The 25,650-nt window shown below is 41.1% G+C and overlaps 1 protein-coding gene across 1 annotated transcript; it reads right to left on the reverse strand.

Moving 5' to 3' along the window:
• Positions 1–6,257: 6,257 nt before the first annotated feature.
• Positions 6,258–24,552, reverse strand: LOC308410322 (actin-related protein 3-like). Its single transcript, XM_080903579.1, has 12 exons — positions 24,340–24,552; positions 16,773–16,828; positions 16,490–16,614; positions 15,960–16,070; positions 15,652–15,747; positions 14,825–14,932; positions 13,316–13,459; positions 11,913–12,086; positions 11,223–11,315; positions 10,107–10,232; positions 8,535–8,618; positions 6,258–7,202 (listed from the first exon to the last, which is right to left on the reverse strand). Exons 1-12 carry the CDS (start codon positions 24,381–24,383, stop codon positions 7,107–7,109), a joined length of 1,257 nt encoding a protein of 418 aa, XP_080759705.1. The 5' UTR covers positions 24,384–24,552; the 3' UTR covers positions 6,258–7,106.
• Positions 24,553–25,650: the final 1,098 nt, after the last annotated feature.

Raw genomic sequence — 25,650 nt, forward strand, 5'->3', positions numbered from 1 at the left:
CAAGACTGTACATCACTGTCACAACAGGGTTTGTTTTCAGTCAAAGTCTTTATGGCTTTACTACCTGGTGGGCCAATCTGTAGTGAAAATGCCCAATTTTTTTGTCCCAGTCCAGCCCTGCAGGTTAATACTGGCAGTGCCACCATGCCAGCTGACTGTATTTCATCATCAGCCAGTGTTGTTCTTTATCAATATTACCAAAGTAAGGCAGCATATAAAGTATTTACTTGCTTTCAGGTTTTATTCAAATATTAGTCTTTTCATTTGTTTCCCCACTTTTTTCCTGTTTCAAAATCAAACACCAGTTTGTGAGAAGATTATCTTCTTTTTTTAACAGGCAGATAAAGTTTTACATTGGCATTGGCTAATTTGTCAATTGTTTGTTACAAATGTTCGTATTTTAATATTCAAAAATGTTTTTGCCCAAAACATATGTGCACTATATGTCAGTAAAAATACTATGCAAATATTGTTGTCCTTGAATGCTGAGTAAACACTGACAAAGCACTGATTGCATCTCTTGTACTTTATCAACGCAGTATCTAAAAACTTTGCACCGTAGTGGTTAAAATCTCATTCTAATAAGAGTTAAAAGTGCATTTGGTTATTAGGTTTATAGGATTATTGAATTATGGTTAACGGTTGGTAGAATTTTTTTTTAAACATTATCTGCCACCCTTCTCCAAATCTGTGCCCCTACCTGGCCCCCCCAACAAAAATTTTCTAGACACGCCACTGTCGGTGTGTAAAGGCCTTTAACCTCTTTGCAGTGTGAAACAGTCTAATTTAAGCAGGCTTAGGTCTCAGTTACACAGACCTAGGGACCAGTCAGCGACTATCAGAAAATCCAATGCTCACTAGTAAGAACATGACCGGCAGGCGAGTGGTTGCTGGAGCTGCTGCACTGTTCCACTGGTCGCTCGGACATTAGCTTGGTCACCCATAGTTTGCAGTGAAGATATTGACTTGTCCAATTCAATTCAATTCAATTCAATTCAATTTTATTTATATAGCACCAAATCACAACAAACGTCGCCTCAAGGCGCTTTATATTGTACAGTAGATACAGAGAAAAGCCCAACAATCATATGACCCCCTATGAGCAAGCACTTTGGCGACAGTGGGAAGGAAAAACTCCCTTTTAAGAGGAAGAAACCTCCGGCAGAACCAGGCTCAGGGAGGGGCGGGGCCATCTGCTGCGACCGGTTGGGGTGGGAGAAGGAAAACAGGATAAAGACATGCCGTGGAAGAGAGACATAGATTAATAACGTCCACAAATATTCACCATTTGCTCTGAGTTGAAGTGAAACTTGAAAAAGTGGGACGCAACAGAAACATGTAATATTGTCCTTCAAAGTAAAAGCTGTTCATTATTGCTCCCCCCAAGAAATTTCAAAAGGCACAACCTTTACTTTGAAGGAGAACGCTCTATCGCAGTGATTTGTATGTGTTTATCTACCTCAAACATACCCTCATCCAGAGCAGACTAAGTGTGCAGCATTAAGTTACCACGGCAATGAATCCTGGTAAGAAACCTAAAGTTACCTTAAATTCTGCTTCATAGTTGAAACTTGTGATGTCGGTCCTCCTGCATTTATAATGTTTTTTCAACAAGACAGTAACCATCAGGGCCAAAATCACCCCTGACTCTGGATTGAGTACGTTAATTTCTAAGGATGTGTTCAAACAACACTCTGAGGATTAATCTGACCTTTCCACTGACAGTCACTGACTCTCCTGATTTGCCAAATTAGACAGGAAAGCTGTGCAGTATCACCCCACTTCTTTGTTGCCGTTTAGCCAGTAGGTATTGTAATGAAACTCTGCTCTGATATTACTCTGAAGGACGCTATCATTCCTGTCATGATGACAGTAATAACTATAAAACATCCGCTGCAGAGCTGCACAGCTCTCCTGCACCTTCTTGCTGATGCAGGCTACAGTGACCAACCAGCTGTCACCTACATGATGTCTGATTTCATATTACGGTGTGAGGTCTGTCAGCCTTCATCCTGTGATTGGCACTCACTCAAGAGAGCCAACATCTGATTTCTGGCCAGTTATTGAAGATAAACGGATATTACTTTCTTTTATGAAGCAAAGAGACCGGCAATCACTGCAGTGCGTGTGTCATTAGCCCTCAAATGAATCAGGACAATGGCCGTGCCAAGTGAGAGCGGCGGCAATTTAGGCTGCAAAGAGGAAATGCCCTGTCAAATCGATCTGCCTGCTGTGACATATCAGTATTTAACCTTCCTGCAGTCTCTATCTGAATGGTGTCGGCACATGATTTTGCACACCGGGCTGCTGTGGAGAATTGTTCCTCCCACTCCTCAGACCTTTCACCTGCTGCAAAGGAAAAAAAGTTGCTCAAAGGATGTCTTTACTGAGCAGGGTCTTCATTTTGCAGCGTACGTGGAGCATTTAGACCCAAATGGATTGCATGTTCATGCAAAGGCATACAAGAACAGTTAGGAAGGAAAAGAGCAACCCCCGGGATGCAGGGAGAGTGACATCTGTTGGGCACATGGGGAACTACGTCTCTGTATGTTATTTAATGTTCCTGAAAGAAAGACTGACACCACTCAAAAAGCTCAACTTCTCCAAAGACATTTTTTCCCAACTCCAAACACAGTAAAACACTGCATATTTTATCACACAAGAATTCATTTAAACTTTGCCTTAGGTGATGTGCACTGTAAACAAAAACCCTGTCCGGTTAATGCAGATGTCAGAAGCTTGATGCGTCCTTGCCTGCTAACAACAATGCCACACAAAAACCATTGCAATTTTTTTACAAATTGACTTCCTGTCAGGGGGATTAGTCCATTTAAATGCAGATTTCTACCTGGTGTTGTGCCGTATTGTCTGACTCTCAGTGAGAAACGATTAAGTGCATGGGCGGGGTGCGACACCCCCCCTCCATTTAGATGAAGCTTTTGCCTCCAAGTTTATTTGTCATTCGCACAGAAGAGATCCAAATGCTGAAGACAAGACTTTAATAAGTGGTTCCCAAGGACCAAAGTGACAGCTGAGAAAAACCGCTGAGCCGTCTGGAGAAATAATAGAGGCTGTTGCGTTATGCGTAGATTTCACACATTTTTTTGGAATTTGAAGAGGACAGATTTACAGCTCCGGTACACAGTTAAAAGTGCCCAGACACCTGAGCACAACACACTGACACTGATGTACCAAAACATTAAAAACACTCAGAAATGAAACCAGTATTGTTGGTTATTTTGGCAAGTGAGCAGTCAGTTTTTAAAGTCAGTGTGCTGGCTGCAGGGAGAATGGCCTTGTGCAAAGATACTGGGGATTTTAACAAAGGTCAGATTTTAAAAAAGCTGAAAACCATGAACCCAAAATACGCCCGTAACCTTTTGAAGGTTTGCTAAAAGAAGATGGTACATTTGAAAATCCATCCATCCATCCTCTTCTACTTATGTGTCAAGTTGCAGCAAGCTAAACAGGCATCCAGACATCATTTTTCACAGCAAAATGGAAGCGATAAAGTGCTGTGAAAAGTATGTGCCCCTTCCCTGCTTTCCTAGCTTTTTGCTTATGTCACACTTTCATGTTTCAGAATATCAAACAAGTTTCAACACTGACATATTTACTGTGGTTATCTTTGTCTTATGTAGTCTTTAAATGATGATTTCATTTTTTAAGAAGTGTGTGAAAAATTAAACACCCTCTAAACCCAACACCTGGTTGTGCCATTCTTGGCAGCAAGAACTGCAATCAGACATTTGCAATGGTTGCGAGAGAGTAATCTCCTGTTTGAGGTCACACTAAAGAATTCAACTGGATTTAAGTTTAGGCAATGACTAGGCCGCTCCAAAACCTTCATTTATTTATTTATTTATTGAGTCATTCAGAGGTGGACCTGCAGGTGTGTTTCTGATGATTGTCCAGCCAGCAGTTTATGTCCTGAAGCAAAACAATCTCCTTCAGGATTTTCTGGTAGAGAGCAGAATTAACGATTCCACCATTTACAACAATTCATCTATATCCTGAAGCAGCAAAGCACCTTCAGACCATCACACTACCACCACCATGTTTGACTGTTGCTATAATCTTCTTTTTATGAATTGCTGAGTTACTTTTACGCCACATATAATGAGATTCAAACCTTCCAAAAGTTTCAGCTTTTGTTCCATCAGTCCGGAGAATATTTCCCCAAAAGTCTCATCTCACATTCCATCAAGCAAATGTGAGATGAAACTTTTCTCTTTGGAAAATACCTCAACAAAACAAAAAGCGCAAACTGTTGCTGACTAAAAAGAACACAAACTAAAATTGAAGAGGCATGATAAATAAGAGAGATGCAACTCAAAACAAACTTGACTAGTTTAAAAGCAGCAAATGTGATTAACTTTATGAGGTGTGCTAGCACTTTATCAGTGCGTCAGCAGCAGTTGGTTAAATGTCAGCTGTACAGGGTTGTGGAAAGTAAAAATCTAAATAACCAGCCCAAAGCCAACCAAATGAAAACATGGTGCTGGGAGTGCCTAGCCAAAGACAATGACCAGTTGCACTAACTAACTCCGCCTACCAGGAAACTGCAAGACAACACAAATCTTATGACCATAAGTGAGGACTGGGATGTAGCTGGACTGGTAAAACAAAAGCTTTGCCTTTTTTACCACAACCCTCCAGTACAACGCCCACATTCCTGCTGATGCTCCACCAATCTGCCAGTCATCCAGCATCACTCACCATCAATCCACAACATTTAAACTCCTTTGCTCGGGGTAGCCTCACCCCCACAACCTACAGGAGACAGAACACCATTTTCCAGCAGAGAACCATAAATAGCCTCAGGCTTGAAGGTGCTGGCCTTCGAAACATTTCTGGTAAATGTCGCCCCCTGGTGGTGACTAAGTTTTACTTAGTTTGTGCAGAGGGTAAATACAACAAACACCTTTAAGATGTTCTTTTAAAATGAATAATTTAAATAAAATCTTTTGCTTTTTACTTTTTAAATGTATTTACTGAAAGTTATCTTCTCGTCATCAGGTATTGATAAATGTGTGCAGTGGGCTGCTGAGGCAGGCGTGTGATTTTTTTTTTTTTATAATCATCATGATCATCATGAAAGAAAAAGGCAAAGAGTTACTTGGGTGTCCATCTTGTGGACTGATGAGGGATGTTGCACACAATCAATTTTTGATGCCGTTTCAGCGACTCCGTAATCCCTCTGCATACCCCCGGCAGGGGGCTCGTTGCCCTGTTGGGAATTCTTGCTGTGCAGGTCTGCAGGAGGCCAGAGTCTATTCCACCTAAAATTGGCTGATAGGAAGGATGTGTCAGTAGTCAATCTTGGAGGCAGCAGACTGCCACTGACAGACATTAACCACGTGTCACGTTTTATAAACTTTTATAAACTGCTGCAGTTTCCTCATCACGCGCCGCTCTGTGGGATTCGTGCTTGGAACAACTGCAGAGTGAACCTGACTTTTTCTGCCAAAGGAAGTTTTGAAGGTCAGAAGTTCAGAGCAATTTTTTTAAGGATATTTTCTGGGGTGTGATTTACTGAACTTTCTATTTCCTGATGTTTGATGGTAATAAAACCCTCAGACTCTGAGGTGGTTTGTTCTTATCATGAGAGTCATTACTTCTTATAGGCCTCAAAATGGAAAATCAGATCCTGGATTTTATGATCAGGTGAGGTCTTTACTTAATCTTTTGGCTTATAATAATTCCATTTCCATCTCTTTCCATCCTACCTGATGGGATGCTGCTGAACAGTCACTTTTAGGCTTTATTTTCTTCTTAGAAAAAGACTTGACACTTGGTCAAAGACTGACACCATCACTGATTCTCATATTGCCGCCTTCATTAGAGGTGCTAGGACATGGGGCATATATGTGGACTCCATTTACATATAGGGGATTTTCACATGTCACCCTCCCTAGTCCTCCCTTGCCCCCCATGTAAGATTTTATAGATCCACTACTGGATTTAAGGAACCTCACCTAGACCATCCTGGAGCTGAGCCTGGGGAGGGGCCTGTTTGGGCCCACAGATGGAAAGCCTTGGGGGACTGTTGCTAGTTGGATTGAGCAGTGATTGAAGGCGGGTGACTAAAAGACTCCAAAACCTGAGAAGACTGTGGTCAGTCGAGGGTTTGTTTCTATTACCACTCTATTTCGACCGATCTGGGATTAAAAATAGTTTAACATAGTCACCTCTTAATCTTGAGATGGATACTTGAGCTTTACTCTAATAAGGAGTCACAAAGACGACAGCGGGGCTTAGAAACAAATTTGAGCCTTTATTGGAATGTTGCATTAAATACACAAATCCCATTCTTTTCATAATTTGGTATTTAATAATAAAAAAAAAAGACTTCTAGTCTAACAATACTGATCTGACAGTCATCCTTATTCAGTTTCACTTCTCTTTCCTGGAAACCTGACGTGGTCTGTGTGTGAAGAATGAGAGGGCAGACAGCGAGGACGCGGGGAATAAAAGAACAACGCCTACTCGAATTCAGTAAATACTGCGTATCAAAGCTGCACTGAGGATTAAAACAGTCTCTCGCTGGCACTGATATTCGTAACATTATTTCAACCCCTGATTTCCCCAAGTTTTACATATAAAAACTTTAGTATGAAATATAAACAAGCTCTTCCCAGGATGCAAACAGACAGGCAGATGCTGAAGCTGAAAGAAAAAAGGACAAAAATATGTTCTAAGCGTGATCTCAGAGAGTCACCAGATCTCGCCTGGGCTCGCGTTTTATTCGCATAAATAATGTTCTGGTGTCAGGAAAATACCATCCCACCAACATCCACCAACACCGTCATCATCATCGCCACTCAACAGATCCAGAAATTGTCTTAAAATCATTTTGGCTTACAGACTGTTTTCCCTCATTATGAAAAGAACAAAAAGAAAAGAAACAAGAAAACGGAAAAACATTCACAACACGTTTTCCAGCCCGTCTGTTTGGTCTGGGCTCTTTTTTTTTTTTTTTCTTTCCTCCTTTTCCTGGATTCTTGCACACACCTCCACATGCCACCAAGCGCTGCCTAACATCACTGCCTCAGACCCACCCGCACCCCACCCCACCCTCCTACTGCCAGCAAAACTCCAGAAAGTTAGGACATGACTCCGAACACGGGGTTGTGGCGGCAGATGCTCGGCCCGATCTCTTCGTAGTCCTTTTTGGTGTGGCACACCTGGTAGAACTCCGGCTGAGGAAACACAAAACAGGAGCTTGTCAACATTTAAAATACTGCAAACAATCAGCAGCCAAAGATCTGAAACAGGAGGCGTGGTGGAAAACTAAACAGTTATCGCTGAAAACATGGATGAAACACGGTGCTGAACTCATGTGAAACATCCAGTAGCACAAAACACAAAGCTTCCAAGATCTAAAAGTAGCTTATCGTGACAAAAGTATGAGATTTTGGGGGCTTATTTCTATAACAGGGAAGTACAGAGAGTTGACAGGAAATGACACGGTGACCTGCTCAACCAGGCGAGTTATGGTACCGTCCATTCTCCTTTAACTGAAAAACCATTAGCCAACTCTATGGATGATCTTCGCAGACTGTAATAAATGACCATACTACTACTACTACTACTACATCTGCTGGAGCAAACATTTCCTAAATTTGGGATGAATAAAACTGTATTTTTATTCTCTTACACAACTGGAAATCTTTATGCAAACAGAAGTGTCGCCCCCTGCTGGTCATTATAAAGAATGCTGTTGTAATAACAATATAGCAGACGTGTAATAAATACACAGAGGCTGATGGAGGACTTTACTATGTTTGGCAGAAAGATTCAAACTTTTCAGGGAGAGATCAGAGTGCAAATTATTTTAAAGTTCAAAACTCAGGTTTCACTTTACAAACCTGAAAAGTACTTCCATCTTTTACATACAGTCTGTGGCTTTATCTTAGTTTAGTTTTTCTTTAATTAACTGTTTGAGGTTTGAACTGTACGTGTGCTGGAGTGGGTTTGAATTGGAGTGTATTTATTAAAAGCACGACTCCTTTGTGATGTTTGATTGATTGACTGATCGATATATTGGTTCTAAATTTAGACCAAACCGCGGGGGTAAACAGGGGTCGAGGTACAAACTCAAGATGTTTGCGATTATCCGACAAAACTTTCTTTAACTGTGAATCCTGAGACATGAAAAGGATTGTTATTCTTATCGGATTATTCGATTTTTAACATCAATTAGCCTTTGGTGAATCAGCTGTCAGACCTCCGCTCCCACTCACGTTTCCTGCTGATAAAATTATCCGCCTCACTCACACAAATAACTCATCAAGAGACAGGGGAGGAAAAAGAATAATGAAATGTCACAACCACCCACAGCACTCACTTCCACTCAGAGGGACTAAAAGAAACGACACAATAAATGAGGGCTTAACTAAAGTGCGTGTGGCCTTAAATGCCACACGGGAGCAAAGCCGACATGCGGGTGAATCTAAAAGCAGATTTCCTTCTCCTGCAATAAAGTTTAACCACATGATGATGATGATGATGATAACATGAGAAATACTTACAGTTGATGCTAACATTGATCCACCAAACCACACTGCGTATCTCTGCATGTGATGAGTGATGACCTGGACATCGATCGGTTTGGGCTGCGGAGGAAACACAGAGGAAAGATTATTTCAGAAGTTGAGAGAGCTACAGAGTGAATGCAGCCAGGGGAGGACTCTGTAGTAGTGACATTACAAGAATTAGTCACTTTGATCACCACAGATTATATTTGAAACCGTGCAACCGTGCACGAACCCTGACTGACAGTTTCTCAATGTTTTCAAAATCTAAATCAGTGTTTAAGACTTTGTTTTTGGAGCTTAATAAACCAAAGAAAGTGCCGCCTTATATTCAGACCTTTATGAATTAGCCAAAGTTACTAGTACTTAAAAGTTACTATACTTAAAAGTAACTGATGCTTTACTTGTGAATATTTTCACATTTACTGGGCTTTTCTGAGCAGAACAGGAATCCATCAATAACATACGGGTGTGGTTTCTACGGTGTGTCCACCACTAATCAACCCATGTAACAAATAAACCAGGTGATGACAACATCTACATACAACCTGTGATTGCTGGTGCCCCCTAGTGTGTCAACTATATCTTAATATAAATAAATGTGGGATAACGACATCGAGCAAGTGACATCAAACTGAAACAACTTCACAAAATCAAGGCCAAGAAGATCCTATCCTGTTTTCCTTGAATGTAATTGTAATTCCACCTTTTAATGACAAATAGCTGTGAGGGTTCACAGGAGAGGAGAAGAACAGAGTCCAGCTGAGGCGGGGTGGATGGAGAAGAGAGTCAGGAGTACCTTGTCACAGATGAGTAAAAGGAAGAGTTTGCTGATCTGATATCTCTCTAATCCTGACTCACAAAGCCTGATCCCACCAGCTGTCCAGGACGGTGCAAAATTATACTTAACAAGTTTGCAACCGTGTGGCCTGGAAGGGTTTCAGTGTAAAGACGTTAAAATTAGGGACGGATCGCTCTGATATCAGCACATTTATTCACTTAAGTGTAGACTGTGGTCACGTGAGCTGGCATGACTGAAAAACTCCATTTCCAACAGTTATTGGAAAGCTTTTAGTACAGTAAGAGAAACCTGAATCAACAGTTAGGAGGTTGGTATTACTTAAAACTTAAAAGTTTATCTGCATGTGATTTAAATAAGTGTTTCAAGAAGGTTCTGGACATTTCTGCTAAACCTGAACCTGCTCCTGCTCTACTTACGCACACCGAGGAGATTTATTCTGAGGTTCAGAACATTCTGGTCCGCCTTAAATTAGCTGCAGTCGCTGCTTGCTGCTCCTCTACCGTCTGAGGTAGATTTACAGCTGCAGGTCCGCTCGTAACGAATCACCTTTATGACCTGAGCATCTATGGAGCTATAAAAAAACTGTGCCCTGCATACCTGAGCCTGAAATATTTCTAATCTTTTTAAGCCTCATTAGATTTTTATAGGGAGAAATTTGCTGTTGAAATCAGTTCATCTACTTTCAATAAACCTGTGTGCCGTTTTGTAATTCAGCTGATTGAGAACTATCGATCCGTGCCCAGTGTAAATTCATTTTTTCTGCTCACCTTGAGCTTGCCTCCGCTCAGCTCCTCACTCATCTTCAGGCGGGCATCGACCGTCCTCTTCAAGTCTCTCTGCAGACGGCGCCCAAAGTCCCTGAACATGGTGGAGCCTCCCGACAGGACGACGTTCTGTGGAAGAAAAAGGACGCCGCTATTACAGAGCTACGAAAAATCACACAAACGCTTAACACCAGTGACCTGCAGCCGACCAGCGGCCTGTATGACTCTTACAAACTAAACTCAAAATGCATTAAAACCCAACAAATGATCACGTCACATGATTTTGTTTTAATAAAAGCTTTAAAAAAGAAAAAAAAACATTTCAAGACTTGTGATTCTTACTTTTTCACTCCTGTCTCTTTCAAACTAAACAAACATTCCCATGAGACCCTTAAAAAGACTGAGTAATACTGGCTTTCTAAGAGATATACCTGTACTCATGCCAATGTTGATATTTAAAGATTAAACATGGATATGGTGTTAATGAAGACGATGATCCTATAAACAGTTGCGTAACTGAACTTTTTGGAAACTCTCCACCTTAATTTACGTCATTTTAGAGCGATTTACCAAAAAGAAAACACACACATGCTGAACAAAGATGATTTTTACTAATAAAAAAATAAACATTAATCACACTGTTGCTCAATTTTCTATAAATATACAAGAAACTATTTATTGGATAATTTTTTGGCTATGATAAAATGGAGTGAAAATGTAATGTGACAGCTGTGAGTCTGCTAAAGCTGTGCCGTGCTCCTGTTACCTCGATGGTTTGGTGCCAAATGGTCGTATTAAGTCTGTCTTTTTCCCACTATGGGGTTGGGATAATATCAAACATGTTTTATTCCATGGGCTCATGAAAACAGTCGAGCTCAGCATGGTGAACACCATCTGTTCTGTCAGCCAGTGTCATGTCCACCTGTTGTAATCTTTTTATTTTGACCTGTTTTTTTTGTTGTTGTTGTTGTTTTTTTTACCTGAACAATCCATCAAACGCACAAACAGGAGCGTGTGCTTCAGTTCTCCCCCCAACAGCAGCATGATGTGAATAAGTCTTACAAAAATGCAGATTTTTTCACTCTTTGAGATGTTTGGTCTTCATGCGTGTCAGCTCACCTTATAGAGAGGACGCCTGACATCGATGGGGCAGTTCTGGATGACCTCGTCCACCACCTCGGAGATGGGCTGGGTGAAGTCCGGGTTGGCAAACTAGGAGGAAGAAACAAGGTTGACATGTCGTCGGGTGCAGCGTGGAGGTAGATACTAAATGTAGCCTTCAAACAGCAAAGTATAAAACAAAGATGTGCAGTTAATTACCACGGGTGGTTCACTGAGGTAACAGCAGAGCCACCTAATCAGCATTTATGAGCAGCAGAAAACATTCACAAGCCACCCTAATTCAGCCATAACAAAATATCAGAGCTTTGTGCATGCCTAATAATGTCGTGGGACTGGGGGCGTGTGTTCATTTGTTTAATTTTTGGGCTCTTTAATAGTTTATCCAGCAGAACACCTCAGACTTGTTTCTTTACAGTCCTGCAAGTTTGCAGCAGAGCAGCATAACAGCAGGACACACACTGGTTTCCCCACAGCTTTGTGTGTCAAACTAGCTGCTTACTAACTTGCAAAGTAAAGTAAACAAACTCACAAATTCCCTTTAATTTAACATTTTGTCTTTAAGTGCATGTGTAAACAATCCTGATAAACTCCTATATTGACACCACAATTTCCCACATGTCTCAGCACCCAATTGCGACAAACAGCAGGTCAAATTTGCGTTTCATGATTTGCACGGCACAGACAGACCTCTGGGTGGAAGAAGATCTCGGGTCCCAGGAAGCGCTCGTAGCCCACGTCGATGGTGAACTCCTTCTTGCTAATTGCGTTGATGCCGGTGTACTGCTTGATCCACTTGGAGCCGTCCGTGTCGTACTTCTGGAACTCTTTGACTAGATCCGGGCACACGTAGCTGAACCGCTCCTGGTGGTCAGAGCAACAGGAAAAAGTTGTGTTATATCAGGTCACAGAAAGCAGAATCTGCCAACTTAATCATCGCGGCTCTATTTGTGTCACAGCTTCTATTATCATGGGTTGTAATGCCGGAGTGATAGGAACATTAGGCACCGACACATTTGAATCGTGCAGCACTAACAGCGCCCCATACTCATTATTTTGATTTGCAGGGACTGGGGTACACTGTGCCAGCACACCAGGAGGCACCGGAATTAACATTTCCAGACACAATAGGCAATATGCACGACAGACAGTGCTAATGTTAATTATTTCAGTTCACTTCATTTCTTGTTTTCTGTTTCGGGGTAATGAAGAATGGCCCCTGACATCCAGAACAAAGTCCTGGATAACAAGCTGTTTAATAAACATGGAGGAAACATGGAGAAATGGGGCAAATCAAGAAAATATAGTGACTGACAGAGGGAGGAAAAATAAAAGAAAGAGCATTAACATAAAAGTCACATCAATCCGTGACCGGGAAAGTTGGAAAATTAATTGGAGGAAAAAATAATGAATTCTTGAGACACGAATTTAGCTGCAAAAAACAGAGAAAATATTGAAGTGTGCCGTCTGTGTCCCACAAGGAATCGTCTCAGGCTGAGTTTCAGGGAAACTGTGTGTGAAGGACGCCTGCTGCCTGAGACAGACTGATGGCGCCACCTGCTGTCACTGTGAGATAAATGCAGTGCAGTCCCACTTTGTTCCCTGATTTAAAAAATAATTCAGCGGAGTCCGGTGCTGTCACTGCAGCAAACGGAGCTCGAGTGCCCCGGCTCTTTTTCAGCTGAAGCATTTTAATCTAAGGAGTGAAATTAGTCTCATACTGTTGTTTTTTTTTTAAACAGCGTTCAGCTTCTGTTGTGCACAGAAACAGAAAATTCGGGCTATACAGATATAACACTGCCGATCCTTTTACACTAAAACACAATATTGCATTTGAATGCTGCAGTTTGTCTTTGTTGTAGCTATTCAGCAGTATGACAATGATATTTTAATGACTGTCAGTAGAACATTCTTCAATAACATTATCACCACACTGAGCGTGTTGTTGTGTGTGAGAGCAAAGAGAGAGCAAGGGGATGCTTTCAGCCTCTACAGCCACAGGAGACCAACATGTTGCATGCCACTGCTGACACATTGAATAACTATAATAACAGCCTCCCCCGCAGAGGCGGCGGTGGGAGCTGGAGCTGTACCTTCACTGCCTTGGCCGTCTCCAGCGACTGCTCCGGCGGGATGCCGATCTCTCTCTCCCTCAGGAGCTGCTGGGTGAAGTAGGTGATGTCTCGCCCTGCGATGGGAATGTGCTTTATACAGCTGCCAATTACATAACCTTCAGCCTAAGAGAAAGAGACAGGTGGAGAAAGAAAGACAGAGGATGTCATACAATCTGCAACCAAACAGAGATTCCAGCGGCTAAAGCTGGATGTGTTTTTCCATCACATCTGCGAGGCCCCACGGAGACGTGAGCGTGCTCAGCAGACTCACTGATTCAGCCTCAGAACGAATTCTGCAAGCACATTTCCTCAAACTGAGTAATTTCTTCCAGCCTCCGAGACACTCTGCCCTACTTTTTAAAATCGGCACTATCCGGTTACTCAGCAAAATGGAAAAATATATAAACACTGCACACGGTCTATAAGACTTCAAAGAAACATACACTGCTGCTCTGCATCACAGGTAAATGAAAGCCATCTGTTTTTATTAACAGTTACAAATGACCATAATGAAAACAGCAATCAATTAAAACGCTGTAGAAATAATTGATTAAAATTAGCACAGGAGCATTTTTTAATGAACAAAAACAGTGTACTTGCTTCCTGTACACATGACATTAAACTCCATTTAACTCCTAAAGCACACACTAGAAAACATTTGGTTTGGTTAGTCATTGAACCAGGAAGTAGATGCATGTGAGTGGTTAGTTTCTCCAAAGGTTTAAAAACGCATTTCCGAAACTGTTTGCTTTTTTAAGATATCAGATTAAATTCTGGACTTTTGTTTTCTGATTTATATTAGAAACTCGACATTTCACGTCTCATATACACATCAAGATGGATCGTTTCAATAAAAGAGGTTCTGCAATAAGGTAGTAGTGCACACTGAAGGCAGAAAGGGGAAAAAAACAGTTAAGGAGCCTGGTGAAAAGGGGAAAACAGGGAAAAGCTACGAGGAAATGCAAAAAAATATGTTTAATTTTCACATAAACAGTAAATTACAGAACAAAAAAAAAATGATAAAAGGTACATTTATAAGAAAAGAGCAGAGCTTTCAGGCACGACTTCAGTAATGAAAGCCACATGTCGAAACACACCAATCATATAAACTCGGTCTATAAACAAAAGTGTTGCTGGTTCTTCGTGCACATTGGAAGTTATACTAGAACTCTGCTCTGTTCCCATTTTACCTTCACTGAGCAAAAAAGAAATACCAGACCCTCCACTGCTCGATTTTTAAATGTTTTTTAAATGATTGTCTTTATTTCAAATGAACTGAGGTGGGTAAACAGATCAGAAATGAATCAGAAATGTTTTAATTTTAAGCTTTCAAACCATCACTTTCATTTCATGTTTCACAAAACATTTCTCGGTTGCCTTGTCGATTCTTCCCCTCTGAAACTTTCTATTTTCTTCTAATGAACAGAAAACAAAAATAAGTGCGGCTCAGGGATGAGTGTCCTTCAATGGCGTGATCTGTATACTCACCACAGGGATGACGTGGGTGACGCCGTCTCCGCTGTCGATGACGGTACCCGTCAGCGTCCTCTCCCCGACCTGTCTGGATGTCCAGGAGGCAGCTAGAGCGAGCACAGCCTGTCGCGCACACATACACACGGGAATGTCACACACTTCACAGTATGTTCACACTTCAGCAGTGCTAGTGATCGTGACACACTGCTGTGAACTAAACATGGTCACATGATCACATGATATGAAAAGTTATTCAAAACAGACATGCTATAACTGAACCTTTCAAATTCCTCCATATACAATCATATTCTGTTCACACACGGAGGCTCGTTTGTGTCTTTATAATAGAACATACAAAACAAACGCTACATTAAAAGTATTTTAAGTAAAATCCATTTCAGAATCTCAAGTTTTGCTTTATGTTGAACTGAATCTCACACTGAGATATCAGTATCAGTATGGGCGCGTCACACAGGAACAGATACCTGCTAATTAGTGCAAATAAAACTCCAGAATTTCACTCAGTAATCTGAAGCACAGACTTTTTATACGGTCTGTTAGTACAATTAACCCCACAGCGGCCTTTTTGTTGATGAATAACATCATTAAAAATGTTCCAAATGGTTCCAACAGCACACAGAGGCCAACTAGCTGACAGCTACCAGCTAGAGCCACCTGCCCTATAAAGTTTCCAGGACCCTATTATTGAAAACTTTACACTCCTATATAAAGTTACCCCCTGTGCAGTTGAATTAATTCTAGTCTTCACTGCAAAATAAAGACACAAACATGCCTCCACAGTTAAACAAACAAACTAGAGCTCTAGGGTAAGGGAGCCTGACCTGCACAGCGATGTAGAGCCCCGGTACGTTGAAGGACTCGAACATGATCTCGGCAGTGTACTCTCGGTTTTCTGGTGTGTTCAGTGGAGGCTCCGTCTGCAAACACAGGATGTGGTACAGTTAGACTCAAGTCTGGACCTAACAGTAAAACTCTGCAGATCAAAAACACTAACACAGATCTACAAATACTCAAACATATTCATGGCAGAGCATTAAATTCATTTATCTTTATCTTTCTAAGAAGTGACTGTTGCAGTTAAACTGAATGTTTAACATCACTGCAGAGGCCCTGTGTTTAAGACTCTTACCAACAGGAAGTAGTGGTCCTCAGGTTCGGCCCTCAGGTACTTAAAGATGATCTGCTCCATGAAGCGCTCCATTAGATCCCAGTCCTCCACAATGCCGTGACGGATGGGCCACTGTTGCAACAAAGCTCAGTTTAATGAGTGACATTAGTGACTTTACAGAAACCTATTCTGGGAAGCTAAAGATGGCAGCTCTCCTTCCTCAGCCTCCAAACACTCAACAGCTGAACCCTCAGCAAAGTCACAGACCATCCACTAAATTTAGATACTCCTACAGTCTCATCTATCCCACTTTTTAGCTCTGGGAGTCCAGCTCAGCCTGCAGTTCTCACAAATTAAAAATAGAAGGGAGCGCTGCCTGAGTCTGCCTCTTCACAAGCTGTTAGTCTGTCTCGGGTACAGAGAAACATCTACACGATGCACCCCAAAACCAAGTAGCCCAGCTTGAGCCTTGATAAAATATCCAATCTCTCCTTGTTTAGATGAAATTCACATCGACCGGGATTCTCTGTATTCCTCTAAAGGTCTCGTACCTTAGTGGAATACGTGGGTTTGTCTATGGCTTCATCTCCGATGTAGAAGTCCAAATCATCCACCCCCTTCATCATCCTACGCTGGGCCTGGTCCCCGACCTTGGCCGACTCTTTGATGGCGATACCTGACGAGAAAAGAGAGAATTAAACAGAGAAAGAAAATAAACTGATAAAATCTGGTGCATTTTATGACTAAAGACATTAGAAAAGTGGAATAATGTCAAACATTTGCAGAGGCCCGTTGGCGGAATTGGTTTAAATACGTAGGATGCAAAATACTCACATGATGGAATGATGAACTGTGGCTCTGTGTTCCCTGCATACCCCAGTTTGGTGTAACTGCAACAGACAACAATCAGTTTCACTACAGGGAAACAGGCTGCACGTCATGGACATCGAGTCTGTTGGAACTGCATTTGTATGCGAGGCCTTTTCCTTCAGTAAAGATTATTTCTGGCCCTATCGTTTTGATCAATGGCGTCACTGTCCCTCAGGCGCACTGGGTGGGTGCCAAAAGCAGCAGCGACTCTGGGGATTGCTAATGGGAGCCCCCTGAAAGAGCCATTCATGCTGTATTGGTCAACTATGTTCGTCTATGTTTGTCAAGGAAATCAAGCGTCTTTCATATAACTCGGGCAGCTGCATTTGCAGCGTTGCTGCAGTACGAGAGAATCTGTAAGCATGATAAATGACTTAAGATGTTTAAGATTTAAGAATGGCTGATCCTGAGAGAGCACACCTTCAGATTTAACATCAAAGAACTGAGTTTACAACTGTCTCTCCTCTGTTTGAACAATGTTTCGCAGGCACATGTGAACCAGATGTGATCCCGGCTCAGGGCTCCTGTACTTCCTGCACACAAGGCCCGAGGGACCGATAGAGGACCCTGCTGACGAATGCCAGAGCACCGCGGGCAAAACAAACCACATCCTGGTCACAACAGTGGCTGCTTTGAATTCATCTTTGCAAAACGAGGAGCCGGAAGGACATCAGCAGTATCTCAAAGACGCTGAAGTTATGGCACAACAAATGTGCTAAAAATACGACTCAAATACCAACTTTAAAGATAAGATTCATATGAGGCTGCTCGCTTTTGATCTTCTTCATAAGAAATCAGGAACAAATATTATTAAAATATAAAAAATATTTAAATGTAAATAAACATTTAACTAAATGCTAATCAGATGATACCCACCTATATTTACCTACGAGACCAGTTTACATTAATAAATTAGTTTAACTACAGACACCTCTTACAGACATAATGGCCTAATTTTCTACTTCTAAACACCATTGCTAATCATACTGACTCTGGATGGCATGACCTTGGAATCCAGCAATACTGTGAGGAATCTTTTAGTCATTTTGGACCAGTATATGTTCTTCAATGTGTAGATTAATTAAAAATGTAGGACTGCTTTCTTTCATTTGATGATTATTGTTAGAAAAATTAGAAACATCCCCGTCTCAGAGTGATGTTGAAAAATTAGTTTATGTACTTTTTACTTCTAGACTGGAATTCATTCATTCAAACTCTTAAAGACCTCACAGTATCTTATTATCGTAACAGAGCATTTCTCTCTCAGACTGCTGTCTTACTTCTACAGTTTCCAAAAGTAAAATGGGAACTTGCTAAAACAGCCCGAAGCTTATGGCTGCCCCTCTCTGAGCCTGGTTCTATCTGAGGTTTTGTGCTCTTCGTGAAGTTCATCCTCCCCACAGTCACCAGAAGCTACTCACAGCCGATCATCTGATTGTACCGTCTATACCTTACAATATAAAACACCTTTAAGCAACTGTTGTTCTGAACTATGGCTATAAAAATAAAAATTGAACTGTGAACAAAATATGTTCAATGATGTCATCACTTCTCCTCCCATATTTTCTAAATTTTTTCACCTACAGATGAATTCATTAGATTTGTTTGACCTCAAGCTGCTGTAATATTTCACTGAAACTCCTTAAAATGAGACGATGAACCTCAGGAGATTTATCCAGGAACAAACATCTATTTAGAATATTTACCCTGTAAGACAGTTATGATGGCTTTTGAGTTTCCTTTCCAATCACAGGTTTCTTTTTCCTGCACAGCACCTTCTGATGCACAGGAAACGCTGCAGTTTGTGTAGAGTAAATACAGACAGGAAGCAGAGATGTACGATTAAGAAGAAACCGGCTGGGATGGTGAACATAGAAATAAAAAAAACCGCTTTTAACTGCTTGTTTTGTCTGATCTCATTGCCAAAGCCTGTGAGAAAACATCAGCTTTTACATAAAAATAACTAAATCGTCCTGATAACTTGTGAAAAATGTGCAAGAAAAATGTAAAAAATAAAAATCCCCGTTAGAAAGCCCACATGTTCTGCAGATCTACGCATGTCTGTGTAGCTGGGAGACAAAAAGGGAAACTCTGCTTCACAGCTAGGCAGATGTGCTCCACCATCTGATTTATGTTTCTGGGGTCAAATAAAGTTAAAGTCCTCTGACAGCAAGAGGTACGAGCTGACAGGCAAGAGTGAAAACACCACCCAGTTCTCTCTTTTCCGCTTCAGCTCAACAACTTTTGGTTATACGGTAAAATCTTATCTGGCATCTTCACACTTTATCTGTACAGCACATTGAAATATTAACAGAGCTCTGGCCAGCACAGATTTTTATTTGTTTTAAGGTGCAGCCAGAAAAAACAGCACAGCAGAAACTCGGAGGGAAACCCACCAAACCTGTGCTCCTGGAGCCTGGAGACCTACTGTATGATGTCACCATGTCTGCTGTGTCTCTTTTTACTGAATTGTCAGGTGAGACTCAGCAGACTCAATATTTTTACTTAACATGAGCTCAGATTTTTGTACTTTAGACACTCACAGCGACAAACTGAGGCAGAGTTATTAAGAGACCATGCAGCTTATCGCATGAATTTTGGTTTAGTCAAAGTTATTTTAAGCCACACAGAACAGATAACTGCACCCACCAGCCACAGCATTAAAACCACAGCCTGAAACTGAGGGCTGCTTTGCAGACAGCTTCACCTGCACCAACAGCACACAAAGCTAGCAACGAGTTTCTCGGCTGGTGGAGCCCAAACAGAGAAGAAGTGTGAACAGGCGCGGTGAACGCACAGTTTCTTTCTTCGTGATGAAATGTAAGTGTGGTGCTTTCAGTTTGTTTTACATCCTAAATGGCTCCTTTCACAAAAAAAAAAATAAATTAAAAAAAAAAAACAAAACATAACAATGAATGAAAATTTCAAAATATATTTTTTGCCTTTATTGCATTGTGAAAGTTTATCTCAAAGTCAAAAACAGTGACGTGAGTCTGTGGGAAATCACCTCATGTGAGCTATGACCTCAGTGAATTTGAATCTATAAATAGGATGTTTGTGTTGTAAATTAGAATCATCAGGGTCACAAAGGATGATAAAGCAGGATTTGATTTACCGTGTCGTTGTGAGTGAGCAGCATCCCTCTGGACCTCAGTCAGGCCAAGAAGGAGCAGCAGAAACGCTCATGGAAAGCACTGCTGACATATGAGTGACTGTGAATCAGGCAGCAATGTATCCCATAGCTGCTATGACATCACCCACTGACATCCCGTTACGAAAACTTGAGCTAAGCAGTTTCGTCGTCACCATCTTGGTGTTTTAACATTGGACATGACGTCACAACAGTCACTAGTCAGGCAAGTGTTTACAGAGGTCTTCAGACTTTTCTAGGACTGGAAGTCCTTTTGCAAACACATTTCTCGCCCCCTAGTGGCCATTAAAAAGTGATAGTTTAAGATACCTGGAAGCTAGGTTCATCTTTTCCAGAGTGTATGCTTCAGACAGCGAGAGGAGAAGGCAAACGGTCTTCAGCAATGCAGTAAATTTGAATATCATTCATTACTTTTTGTGTGCTTACAGTGATAATATTTAACTGACACAAAATCCCAAGGGTCGCCATTTGGAAAGCACTGGAGCTGTTTGTCTCTGAGGAAACCTTAAAGATTTATGCTGCTTGATTAAGGAAAAGAGTGAGCTGACAAAAGTTGCCATAAAAAATGTTGTGCAACTTAATTTCCTTCATCAGTGCGTAATTAGTCACATTCATGTTGTTAAAGTCACAGCTACAGAGTTATTAATGATGATGATCTGACACATGCTACAAGTGATGGCTTCAAACTTTGAATGGTAAACAGACTCTGTTAATACTGCATTTCTCTAGTTTTTCAAGCACTCAAAGCACTTTATGATACGAGTAACACTCACACAAACATTATTCTGCGACACAAAGAGCTGTTTAAAACTATAAGTGTGTGAATAAACACTAGAAAACTAAACTTCTGAGAAAAATGAGAACCAATAAAACCACTAACCTGATCCACCTCCTAAACCTCAACTTCCCATTTATTTAAAGAAAATAAACTTTCAAAATTTCATCACAAAAATGACCACGATTCAGGGTTTTATTGCCTTGGACACAGCTAAAAATGAAAAACCCTGTGCTGGCAATCGTAAAAACAAACAGCTGTATCACATGTGTAACAACAACAGTCCTCTGAAAACCTTCATTCCACAGAGCCGTCCTAGCTTGCCTACTTTGACCTGCCCGGACACGCTTTTAAATTAAAAAAAAAAGAAAGAAAAAAGCACGTCACCCAGCACGACAGCGGACACATCGTTGCCCAGGACAACACGAGCTGCAGGTTTTATGCTGCCTTTAGCTAAATTATCCTTTATTTTTATTGGAAAACACAGTTTTTAAGTCCAGCATGAGCTTTATTTATGACACCGCTGAACTCATGTCAGGAGACCCCCACAGGTTGCTTCAGACAGAAGACTCCACCCAAACTTCAGCTGCAACACCTGCGATTGTTTTTTTTAAGGAAGCTTTGGTGTCCAAAAAAACCAAAAAACAAGTATGACTGTGACTGAGCTTCTTTCAGTCTAATCTGATAATATCATCTTGGCCACTCAGAGGCCTGATGATGTGTAAAAGGATGTGAAGCGGTCACTGTATTAGTCAGAGGCAGCTGCTGAGCCCCATCAGAGCTGTAAAACATCTGCCCACAGCTGGCACTGTGTGCCTCCGCCGCAAAGTTTCTACTTGGAAAAATAGAAAACTCTTCTTTCTTCTGGTCAGAGGTTTGCATGGGTATAAAAGTGGAACCTGAGGGTTATTATGAAGCAGTCTGCTCGCTGAGGAGAAATTAGCTCACAGATTTCGCTGCAGTAGATTGGTTAACAACCTGAGGGGATAGGCAGGCTGCTGATACGAGCTGTATACACTGTGACGAGTTCAAGCCTCCACATGCAAGCAATGCATGGCACGTTTAGCCCAGATTAACAGAGCAAGCACACCTATCACACCGGCACCACCTTTTAGCCAGGGCTGCAGGTAGTTAGGATAAAAAAACACCTCCCTCTGTTTGTTACTGTTCACGTTCTTGCAGCGTTTGAGCCTCTGAAAATGGCTGCACAGTCAATTTTAATATTTCAAACAAGCCATTACATAAAGCTGCACTCCTATCACGACTCAGTTGGTGCATTTTGAATGCACTGTGGTGCCCACCAAAGATCTTTTAACCTTTCACCAGTTTGTAATCATTTTCTTTTCACATTTAGATTCATTTTGTTCATCAAATGACCAGAAACATTAGATCAACTGTTCTTGTGTGTATAATCACACACACAAGATGCTTCCAACAACCAAAACCTTCACCTCAGAAAACCATCCTAATTTCTTTTTTTATTTTCCCCCCTAAACACTTTTGTGTATTTTTTCTATCACCTTTAACTGTAAACCTGCAGCATGTCCTAAACAGGAATATTAAAGAACATCTGCCCTTAAATGCATCATGCAGCATTTATGAAGCAGCATTATGGAAATGATGTCAGCTGTAATGTTGTAAACATGTTTTTAGGGCACAAAAAAAGCAAAGGTTTAAAAATATAATTCACAGAAAGACTTTTTAACGCCTTCCTTCCTCATTCATAAAAAAGAAAACAGTCCTGCTCATCTTTACAACTCATCGCGTGGTTCAATCATTAAAAACAATCCTTTCATTTATAGTTTTTGCAGCGTGTGAAAGGGGCAGCAGTTCCAAGGGAGTTAATGCAATAATTTCTTCAGATTTGTAGAACTTTCAGCACATCCTGACTGCTTCATTTCACATGAACTGGAGTGGCAACAGTAACAACGTTTTTAATAAAAACTTTCTCCAAAGTGTCCTTTCAGGGTGGCCATGCACATGAGTATGACTTCAGCTTGAGTAAAAAGGCTACATTTTTCTCACAGTCTTGGTGATTTTCCTTCTGTGAAGAGCCAGCAATTATTTGGTGGATGTCAACATTTTTTAAAGCAGGAAAAAACCCTGAAGTTGTTTTACTGTCCAAATACTTATGGACTGACCTCATTTCCCCCCCAAAGTCCCCAAAAGGGAACAGTACAGCTGAACAATATCTTTCAGAATCATCCCTTTCCAAAACTTCAGCTAATTGTTAACATTTTATTTTATTTCCAATTACCTATGAGCCTGGAAAATGACAAAACATTCTCATATCCCACAAGACTAAAATAAATTTGACCATGTTTCAATACTGACTCTAACTCTTTCCTTCCTCCTTCATAGAAAAGGAAACAGCATTTTTCAAATGTCATGCATGGTTTAATGCATCATCTAACAGAAAGTCTGCACCCAAAATTAGGCTGTTGACACCTAACACAGCATTTCCATTAAAACCACGCATACAAAATCATTTCCATCATGGCAGCGTTGAGCTACAAATTCACAAAAAAAACTGTGTCGCTGTCCAAATATTTATAGACATGGCTGTAATACTTAGATAGCATGTGAGAAAAATCTGTTAGCTTCAACCAAATTAAAAAATAAATAAATAAATCAGAGAGTGATTGCAGGATAGGGGAGAAAGGTGTGTTTTGTTCTGTTGTAGCTAGTTATTGTGTAAAGTAAAAATGACAGTGATTTGGTGGTGATTAAAATACGTTCAGAATTTGCAAATTAATGATTCATCTCATAATGGATGACAGACTGCTCTCCTCTACATAACCTGGCTTTATAAGTTAAAAGTATCGGCATTAATATTTGCAAAGCTAGCCCTGTATTTACTTTATGGGATTGATACCAAAATTCCAAGAGCATTGCACAGCAGTACTCTGATCAATGCAAGGAGCTGCAGGAGGAGCTCAGATTGTCTTTCTCTGTTTTTTTCCCCTCTGTCCTCTAACACAACATCCGATGCCAAAGTTTTAGATGTTTTTATCTGCGAGATCAAGTCGTTATGAGAAGAATCGTCGGACCGGTAAAAGAGGCGAAATTAGAGAAGTTAATAAAAAAAAAAAACCACGCTCGGATGCCGAGAGACGACCATATATGGACTAAAAAACGTGAATGAGGAAGTGTAGGCTGTGTAGGAAGTAGTACCGCGCATGCTCAATCCCAAATTAGTGAGCAAAGAGATTTATGAATTACACTCGTTTTTACAATCTTTTTTTTTTTTTAAAAGTGGGAGCAAACACAAGCAAAGAAAATTTTATCTTATTAGCATCAGATATTATCATGAGAGCGGAGGTGCAGATTTTCCAGCTCCAGATGAATGAGGGGAACCCTTCCTGCCTCAGGTCTGCACCAGAAAACACCACCTGAGCGGCAGGAAGGAGAACCAGAACAGGAAGGCGTTTAAACTAACCCTGAAGCTCCCGATAATAAGCAGTAATAAGTCGCTGTTAGCATGTTCGCTCGCTGCCCAGCTGTGAGTGTACACAGACACACACCCATGGCTGCTGCCCCTGCTGACACTGACAGCCCCCGGGCTGCCCGTCTGCCTGCACGGCGGTCCGAACTAAACAGCTTACCCTGTGCCGCAGTCGACAACACACGCCGGTAACCGTCCAGCCATCTCTGCCCCCCGGGTCTCTGGCGCGCTACGAAACCGTTAAGATATGATGGAAAGCTGGCTGTGTCGGCTGGAGGATCTGGCTGGCCGTCCACAGGCGGAACCCTAAGCCCCGCACACTGCCGTTTTCCACTTCCGCACTCGGCTTCTGGCAGGCAGGGAGAGGCAAGATGGCGGAGGCCGGGCAGAGCGACGCAGGCAGGGACGCGGAGCTGTCAATCACCGAGATAGGGCGGGGCCACAGTGTGGCGGACCAAAAGTGCCAAAATCAATCAGCAATCAATCAAAAAATAAAATAAAATAAAATGAATGAATTATGTTTAAGGGAATTTTAAAAATAAAATTGCGAGTAACAAATGAAAACTAATATTTCTATGAACCTAAAATTTACTTAGTTAAAAAAGGTAAAGTTAACTTATTTTAAGGTTTTATACATATAAATATATATAGCCAGGTTTGAAAAAAAAAACTGAAATTAAAGTTGCAAAAAAGCTATAAAAAGTTCAAAATTAAAAGAGAAAACAAAAAAAATTTTTTTCTCATCAATAAAAGAATATTTACTGCATCAGTTTGTCTTCATTTTATCTGAAACACACAAGGATCAAATCTCTGACTTTATTTTGGGGATATTGTCCTTAAATATAACTAAAGCTTTCACACAGGAGTCATAAATGATATGAAATAGAAATAAATACCTTGGACTGAAATGTCATATTTGATTCCACCACTGAGCTTTCTTTTTTCCAAAATAGTGTGTATATAGTAAAATATCAATAATGTCACTCCTGTTATGTTTGTACCATCAAACTGAAATGAGACTAGTGTCAGCAGCTACACTAGCAAACTGTTTTACTAGCTAAACTTAGCATCATTGTTGTCTATGGGACTCAGTTCACAGTACATGATTGCCTTTAAGTGTTGGTCCACAGCTTATAAATAAAGTGTTGTTATCACATTCATAAGTGTCTCCGTCTGCATTTGCATCCGTTTTCCTGATTCGGCCGTGACAAGTTCCTCCCAACCTCTCTCTCACACCGAGTCAGGCTCTGACTGACGAGAAGTTTAAAGTGTTGCTCGAGAATCTTCCTCCAGGATATCCACTAACCGCCCGCTCCCTCCATCACTCCGAGGACAAGGATGGCCGGGAGGCTTACGGACACTACGTCAGCGAGCCGTGGTGTCAGGTGGGCTTCTCTGTTCCTTTTTCACTTATAAAAACAAGAAAAATGAAGGAAACCAATGAACAGATGCCCAAGAAGCTGTTTAAAGT

The sequence above is a fragment of the Rhamphochromis sp. 'chilingali' genome, assembly GCF_963969265.1.
Source record: "Rhamphochromis sp. 'chilingali' genome assembly, chromosome: 14".
Taxonomy (NCBI): domain Eukaryota; kingdom Metazoa; phylum Chordata; class Actinopteri; order Cichliformes; family Cichlidae; genus Rhamphochromis; species Rhamphochromis sp. 'chilingali'.